Source organism: Daktulosphaira vitifoliae, unplaced genomic scaffold (genome assembly GCF_025091365.1).
Source record: "Daktulosphaira vitifoliae isolate Bord-2020 unplaced genomic scaffold, ASM2509136v1 Scaffold_1, whole genome shotgun sequence".
Taxonomy (NCBI): domain Eukaryota; kingdom Metazoa; phylum Arthropoda; class Insecta; order Hemiptera; family Phylloxeridae; genus Daktulosphaira; species Daktulosphaira vitifoliae.
The window spans coordinates 20,192,237-20,201,485 of record NW_026099572.1 but is presented as its reverse complement, the minus strand read 5'-3'; the positions used below and the strand labels follow the sequence as shown (position 1 = coordinate 20,201,485).

Sequence of the window (9,249 nt, the reverse complement as noted above, 5' to 3'; positions counted from 1 at the left end):
GGTTTTTTATGATAGTTATGTTATTTCGTCACATATCATCTATACTTGTCCCAATTATACCGGGTTACCATTGAGCTGTGTTTTATATTCGTATGTCATTTAATTTTTTTTTTTTTGAAAATTTGGGTTTCATTGATGAAGAATTTAAACTTGTTTGGTATGTAAACAAATTAAAATTGTACCGTATTATTAGCCGGCTTATTAAAAGTAATTTTTCTTCTTATATGTTGTTTAGACCACCCGGATATAAAGTGACGTTTTTATTAAAACTTCCGTTGCGTGCAGTACTATAATATATCATTATTACACCTTAATACAATTAGTCTAATATGGATAAATAATCGAAAAATAAAAATCAATAAAAACTGTATTAATGTTACAGGGAATCGTGCGTAAATGTTGAAATATTTGGACGATGCATTTCGAATAAGTAATTAATCACGTAAAATGATTTTTTGTTTCCATTAAAAGTTCATTTGAAAATTAATAATTTCACTTTAAAAACCGGACAAACGTTAAAAATCGTCACCCAAATAATATTTGGATCACGAAGTACTCGAGGTTTGCATAACTAAGACGATTTTTTCCTAAAAAGAATAATAACAATCAATAAAAAGTGTCTGTATAAAAAGTGGTTTGCACAGCACACTCAGTTTCAGTTATTGAACGGGGATTCAAAGAACAATACTTGCAATCAAACACTGACTTTGTATATTCTTGTTTGTACGTGATGTTTGTGGCAAAAAATGGTGAGAAAGTATTATTGAATATTGTATATACCGTCCCTAATGAATTAATTTAGTTTAAGTTCTTTTTTTATCGTGATAACTCTAAACTTATAATTATATAAAATATCACATGATTATGGGTCAACAAATAGCGTTAAAAGCTTTTTAATTTAAAGTGTAAATCATTTAGATATTAAATTAAGTTTTGATATTATTCACGAAAGCTATAAAAATTTAATGTAAAATTATTATACTACCAATTTATACGAAATAAAGTATTAAAATCTGTTCGAAATAAGAGTTTTTGAAATATACGATTAATTATGATAAAGATAATATATTAAATATATTATATTATAAATTTTATAATATAATATTATACCCACTATATATATTAAAATATTATAACTCAATGAGTAATTGTTCTGAAATTGTTATCAATCCATAACAATTTTTTGTAAGAAAAAGATTGAAAAATGGTTTCTTTGAAATTTTAAAAAAATAAAAATTGATTTATTTTTCCTGTTAACGATAAATAATAAAAAAATTTTTTTTCATAAATTAATTGATTTCATTAAAATAGATGTTAAAATAATTATATACAGTTTATTTTGATTTTTGTATTAATTATTTGTATAAGTTTATTATTAGGCTATATGTAAGTAATTTTTAAACATCCAAGTACCTTTTTAACATTTTCTGTTTATCAAATAAATAAGTGGTCTCAGATTTGTTTAAGCACATAGCTAATGGGACCAATTTAGTATAATTATTGATAATTGCTTTGATTTTGTTTTGACAGAACATAATATGGGTTTCTATATCTTCTAGCTGCTTTAACTTGTCATTTAAGTGAGTTTTTAATGGATTTGAAACGTCATTGTCACACTTGTTATGGGACTTATTCAATTTGGTTGTTATTTTAAAATTGTCATTTGGCTTATTAAAGGACTTGATGTTTTTTAAACTTGTAATTTCTTTACTATATTTTTTTTTTAATGTCGTTTCGTATTTTTTTTTCTTTCTTTCAATATTCATTATCGTGGCATTAATTTGAACGTCTAAAAGCTGACGACAATGTGAAATTTGATTTTCATACGATTCACTTATGTCTTGAAGCTCCCGTCGTTTTTCACTAAAATTCTTTTTTTTCTTTAAAGATTCCCTTTCTTCCATAAATGTATTAAAATTACTCAATAATCTTTTCTTTGTATCAATTTCTTTTTGTTTTAATTCCTTCTGACATTTATCCTTAGCATTTTTTTCAATAACTGGAATACTGTTCTATTTGAAAAAGTAATTTACTATATTATTTTATATGTCTTCACTCATATATTTATATATACATTTTACCAGAGAACAATATTGTTAATAACACTCGATGCATGATAAGAATAAATTACTATATGTATATCTATGTAACTAACAAACAATAATGCTTGCTTTAATTTAATTAAATGAGCGTTGTTATGAAAATCTATGCATGAAGCTGATAGTATCTGGCGCATACATGAAATATAAAAATACTATATGTATAAGTCTAGTAATAAAAACTTATTAGTAAAATTTTAACTTTAAAAGATTTAAAATTATATAATGTTATAGTAATATATGTGTGTAAATTTTGATCTTGGATTAGCAATGAAAATGTTTAAATAAAATTAAAAGTTATATTTTCAATAATCTTTTAAAAATTTTAAATGAAAATTAATTTTGTAGATAAAATATTATATACATAATACTTACTAAAAAAGTTTCGCCTATGTCATTAAAAAATTGTATGATATTTTGTTCGTTTTTCATATCCATATCTAATCTCAACTGTTCAATATCGTTTTCTAATTTATAAGACAATCTTTCATTCAGGGCTGATAATTTTTTATTAAAGTCATTCCTCATTAGATTATCTTGTGCAATAAATACTTTTGTCTCCAAATTATTACCGATATCTAATTATGTAATAAAAGAATTATATTTGTATGTATAATAAAATAATTCTAATAATAATAGAAAAATAATAAAAAATATCCATTTGAAAAATTGTTTTGATACACTACCAATAATAATACTAACATCATCATCATTATTTTCTTTATCATTTCCTTATGGTTAATTTTTACTGAGTGTTTGTTTAACTATGACTTATTCAATAATTTAAAAATATAAAACATAATGTAATTTTTTCTTTACAGAAGTTAATAATATCCTACGTTTTATGATTTATACATCCTTATTTATGCCTTAATATTTGATCAGAATTAATTTTTAAATCGAAACATATATGTTCAACTAAATTACAAACTAGAAAATAATATATCTAAGATAATATCAGGTCAATAACAATTTTTGAATTTTATTTTAAAATATATTAACATTACAGGACGGGAGGAGTAGTGTAATTCATTATTGCCTAGACATAAAAATAAACAGATCCGTGTTTTACTTCCAATAATTATATTAAACAGTTAATAATTTCCAAAATACTGGTCCAACAGATGTTATCGACCAGGTATTATATTAGGTATATCATTTTTTATTTTGTAATCTGGTTAAACTTATATTTTCCATTTTAAAAACTTAAGTTAATAAAATAAAAAGAGATATAGAAGAAGATATGACCATATTGTTTCCTGAAAACTATAAAATAATGTATACTACAAATTTCTAAAAAGAAAAAATTATATTGTATTTTAGATATTATGTAGGACATAGTTAAACAAACACTCAGTATATATTAATAATGACCTAAAATAAACTGATGTGTTTTTGATTGAACTTGCTGTATTCGTTCCGGCGGTGAAATACTTTTGTATGGTTCATATTCAATAGACTTAAGTAAAATATCTTCATTAAAAAACACAGATGGTATATCCTGTTTTTTGAAACTCATTTAAAGTTTTTCACTATTTGAATCACCCTTAAGCTTCAAATGCAATTTTTTATTAGCTACATAATTTATTTAAAAAATAAAATTAAGTTATATAATCACATAAAATATAATGATAACTTTCGTCAAATTAAAAATATTTAACAGTTATATTTTGAGAATAGCTTCTATTAATGTTAAGGTATTTATAAGTTCATAGGACTTACCAACATTTTTGTAAGGAAATTTAAACACTTCCAATAATTCTTAAAATTGTGTTTTCAAATTATGTAAGAATTAATAAGTATGTATACTTGTACTAATATAAAAAAAATAGTATAAGTATTACATTAAAATTACTATTATTATAGTAATATTGTAAACATCTTATTCATAATAATCATAGTTATGATTATTATTACACTATTTGTTCAATATAATTTTAATTGGTAGATGTTGATATTGGTAAAAAATAATTATAATTTGTATATCTATAAAACATACAAAGATAAAATTTTCTATATTATATGTAATACATATAATATACGTACTATGTATATTATATATAATATATTTATAAATAAATAGTATATTTTTCAAGTACATGTTAATTATGTTGCATTGTCTAGTTTTTTAGGTGCTTGTTAGATGAGTTCTTATATATGACTCCATTATTGTGCGTTCATGGGAATAGAAATTTGTGTACAACTTGCGTTATGCTCTTATAATATTTAATTTAGTAATATTACCTGAGTTGCTTTGCTATCTTAACATTATCGTCTGACTTAACGCTCATTAAAAAAAAAAATTGCAAATTGAAATAATTTCTAAAACTATAGTGTTTATTTAAATAAATGTTGCTTAGCAATTTATGATTAGNAAAACTATAGTGTTTATTTAAATAAATGTTGCTTAGCAATTTATGTTAGCTATACGTAAAACAAAGTAACTTTGTTTTATTGTTAAATATCGATAAATTACTATAAAAATTAAATTAATTTAAATTAATCAGATGTTAAAATGAATTGTAAGTTAGTAAAAGTGAGCCAGAAGTATAAGTATATTATATTTTAATTAATTGTTATTTGTTTTTCAGTGTTAGCTTCAACAATTTTATTTGCATTGGTTTCAGCGTGGTCTTCACCACTACCGCAGTTTTACCAAACACCGTCTTTGCAATATCGACCATTTTATAGGGAATTAACACCTTTTTTTTTTGAAGACAATTTTCGCCAGCCGATTCAATTTTACCAAACGCCAACCTTTGCAATACCGCCATCACCATCTTCTTCTCACCTTCCTCCATCACCACCTTCACCATCTTCGCTTCCTTTTCCTCCACAATTACAATCAATACAACAACCATCATCCTCTTTTATGTTAAATCAACCTCCACAGTCGCATTCTACACCTACCCAAGTGACAAATGTGCATCATCACATATACTACTATTATTATTTGCCGGCGCAAGTTGAATCAAGACTACTAGATAAACCACGAACTTCAGAACGGGGTCAGATAGAAGGAAGAGGAGTAGGTGTAGATAGTAGCACCAAGAAATTATGCAACGAAGACGATGGAGTCCAAGTTATTGCGTCTCCACCAATTTACTTACCACCCGATCCAGCGCCACCTACCCAACTTCCAGTTTCGCCTTCTCCTCCAACACAAGCACCTTGTGATGACACTATAATCGTAGAGAGTGAAGGCTACTTTCCATTTGGTAGGTCAAGTATGGCAACGAATAAAAATTCATCAGTAATTAATATAAGCGCATCTCAAAAAAATGCACAATATGGAAATATAGCTGATAAAAGGAAAATTTTTGTTCCGGTTAACTTTCTATTACCACCGGATAATAAATGACATTTATAATGTCGAAATCTTCATGATTTTTAGAATTAATGAAGATTATAATGTAACTAATGTTTCAATTAAATTATGTCATTAAATACATTTTTAAAAATTGTTTTATTTTTTTGTCTTGTTTATCCTTAAAAATTATACTACAAGAAAATTTTAGTTTACTTTTCCTCTTCATAATTATTTTGTTTATGACAAAATATGTAATTTCTAAAATTGTTTTCGACTTAATTAATACAAAAAAAAAAAAATTATAATCAGAATTTTACTAAAAAAGAGACATATTAAATGAAAAATCCAAAAAATATATTATATTTTTTGGATACTAGTTAACATATTATGTTAATTAGACATTTTATGAACAAAATACAAATTAAGTTAACATAAAATCTAAAATATCAAAAAATAAAAAAGTTTAACTTAAATTTAAAATTTTTAAATTAACTTTTATTTATTAACTCGCTTAGCTCAGCATGATATATCAATGAATCTATTTACTGGAAAACTGTTGTTAATTAAATTAAATTATTTATAAAACTTTATATTCATAACATTTGTAATGTATTTTTATCAAATATATAATAAAGAACAATTATAAGAAAGAAATAAAAATCACCATTCTTGAAGTAAAAATATTAAGAATAATTAAAAGTAAGACAAAGTATACAGAGTACGAGTTTGACAAGCAGAACACGAGGTAGGTGAAATGAGGAGATCAGTGACAATAAGAGAGGACGTGATTGAGAAGAGGTGGAAAGTTTTAAGTATTTAGGGTCAGTTGTGAAAAAGAGCGGTGGTATTGACGAGGATGTAAGACACAGGATTAAGTGCGGGTGGTTGAAATGGAGAGAAGCGTCTGGTGTGTTATGCGATAAAAGAATTCCAATAAGGCTGAAAGGTAAGTTCTATAAACTATAGTTAGGTTAGCTATGATTCAATGTGTTGGGCGGTTGACAAGAAAATAGAGCAGAAATGAATATGCATAGAAGAATGAGTGGAGTGATTGGAGAAAATTGAATAAAATTGGATATATGAAAATCATATAAGAGGGAGTGTATGTGTAGTATCAATCATGGATAAGATGAGAGAAGATAGACTTAGATGGTTTGGTCATGTTATGAGAAGGAAAGAATCGGAAGCCGTAAGAACAGTTGTAGAAATGAATGTTGAAGGAAGAAGAGGTAGAGGAAGACCAAAAAGAGATTGAGAGATGTTATCGAATACGATATGTGGATAGCTGATGTGTTCGTAGATGATGTGAGAGATCGTATAAAGTAGAAATTTAGGATAAGGGTGGCCAACCTCAAGTAGTTGGAATAAAGGCGAGTAAAAATAAAAAGACTTCTCGAACTTTTACACTATATATTTTGAATAGAAAATTAATACATGCACTTATTCTTTTCTGTACCTAGCCGTCTAAATCAAATTATTTTTTAATCAATTTTTTTTCATGTTTGATGAAAAATAAAAATAACATAAACAGTAGTAACAATAATAACGCCAAAAACAAAAACAGCGATAATAATAAAAACAAAACAATTACAACGACAAAAATATAAACAATAACACAAATTACAATAACGATAAAAGTTAATAAACAAGTTTAGTCAACAGTATAACTCGAACCTCAGACCAGTAACTATCGTTCCGGAGACCAAATCTACGATGAATTATATATGCACTTATATGTATAAGATATTACTAATAATATTCTAAAGCACAATTTTATATTAATTAATTTAATTTTAATTTTAATTATTATTCAATATAACATATAAAATGATTTAAATTTTGTTTGTATTAAAAAATTTCAATGAACATAACAATTTATGAAATTTGATAATTAATTTTATAATAATAAATGAATAAATATTCAATTAATTTTAATTAAAGATTAATTAGCTGAACTCAAATTTGTAAAGAACTAACAAATCGTCTTGCTATTTTCTTCTGTAAGTCAAAAATAATACATTGTATAATAATTAAATTCACTCTAGATTACATTTTAAGTAATCCAGGCTAACTAATTAGTCTGAATTAAATTTTTACACAATTTTTAAAGTTATTTGTTTTAATTTAATTTAATATTTTATTTTATTCAATTATTTTAATTCAAATATTGTATTTAGTTATATTAACACAATATTTTAATAATTATATATATATATATATTTTTTTTTTTACATTATACTCTTATTGCAGTAAATACAATCGTTATTTAGCATATACTAGGCACTTAAATATATCAGAGATCAAAAATATTAATGCTATGGATTGGGGGTATGAGGGTGGAGACCTCAAAAGCTTTGTGAGCCTTACACAGTTTTAACACTTCCTGTACTTTTACTCTAGTTTTTTCACTACCTATCAGAGTGTCTAATTCAGATAATCTGAGACGTTGTTCTTTAAAAAAATAATTTATAGGATTTGATATTTTACTTAACCTAATCTAGTGTTTGTTAATATACTCTTTTTTTAAAATTTTTATAGAATATTTGTATTAATACAAATATTATTGTGGTAATATTGTGGTATATCGTTAACTATTATACGTTTCCCATTTTATACTTCCGATTATTACTTACACTTTCAAGGCCAGTTATGTGCCTGGCGTCTCTACTTTGTTATATTAGAATGCTTATGAATAATAATATTAAAGTTATAATTAAAATTATTCGTGACTGTGACGGCTGAACTCTCACCTACTCTTTGGTTGCAAAATAGAATTACGACATACATACAAAGTATTGGTCATTGAATCTTCTGTTTTCGCGAGAAAGGAAGACGTTTTTTTCCTTTAAAAGATCATTGTGAAATCGGGTTAGTATTAATACACCATAATATTATTATAACTGGGTAATTTTGATCAATTTAAATAAATAAATTTGGCGATTAATTGGTACTCCGATTTACATTGCTAGTTTTATAAAGCAGACTGAATTTACCAGGATTACAAATAATTTTCATAGAAACATGACGTGAATTGATTAATAACTTAAAATCTGTTGTAGAGTAATTAAAAACAAAAAATTGTTAGAAAATTAGGTTTTGAATTTTTTCGAATGATTATTTATTTAAAAACTTGACCTCATTTAAAAAGTGGTTTTTATTCAATAAATCTTACTATTAATTTTCTCTAGCTTTGTTGCATGGAAAAGTGTAAAGAAATTTAATTTTTACAAGAGAATTTTATATGCCCATATTAGAAGACAAAATTATTTTCGTTAAAGTTTGAGTAGTAATGCATAAGTATAATTTCCAAAATGTAGTTTATGTTGAAATATTTTTTCAATTATCATTCTGGTGAATATTTTGTATTGGTGTGAATTATTTTATCCTAATGGCATAAAATGAACAAAAATTGAGTGATCACAAAAGTTAATGAATTATTTATTTAAGAATTTTAGATTATCTTTCTCTAATTATAAATTATTTTTCCAAACTACTTAATATTTACAATAATGTTCAAGACCACTGTTAGGTTAATAAAAATCTAAAATCTTTTCAACTAAACAGACATAATACAATCGGAATTAATTTGGTTAGTTACACAATGATATCTGATCATTTAAAAATTACTACTATTAAATAGATATAGAAAAAATTTTAACTATTCATATCTTCACAAACTGTATGAATAAAATATTCATATAATGTAAGTCATACGTATGTGTATTTCCAATTTGTAAACAATTTTTGGTTTTTATATTATAATGTAATTGTTAGCTTGGATGGTTGTAGTGTCAATAGTCCTATGCTCTATTTCACTTGTCTGGAATTAGATCACATGAT

The 9,249-nt window shown here is 24.8% G+C and overlaps 1 protein-coding gene across 2 annotated transcripts; it reads left to right on the top strand.

Annotated features, from left to right (window-relative positions):
- LOC126907876 (uncharacterized) lies at positions 1-5,533 on the top strand. Of its 2 annotated transcripts, none has more exons than XM_050689537.1 (2): positions 1-749; positions 4,727-5,533. In XM_050689537.1, the coding sequence occupies exons 1-2, from the start codon at positions 731-733 to the stop codon at positions 5,458-5,460; spliced, it is 753 nt and encodes a 250-aa protein (XP_050545494.1). In that variant the 5' UTR covers positions 1-730; the 3' UTR covers positions 5,461-5,533. The 2 variants fall into 2 exon arrangements, with proteins under 2 accessions (XP_050545494.1, XP_050545485.1); XM_050689528.1 differs by having other exon boundaries at positions 4,691-5,533.
- The last annotated feature ends 3,716 nt before the right edge of the window (positions 5,534-9,249 follow it).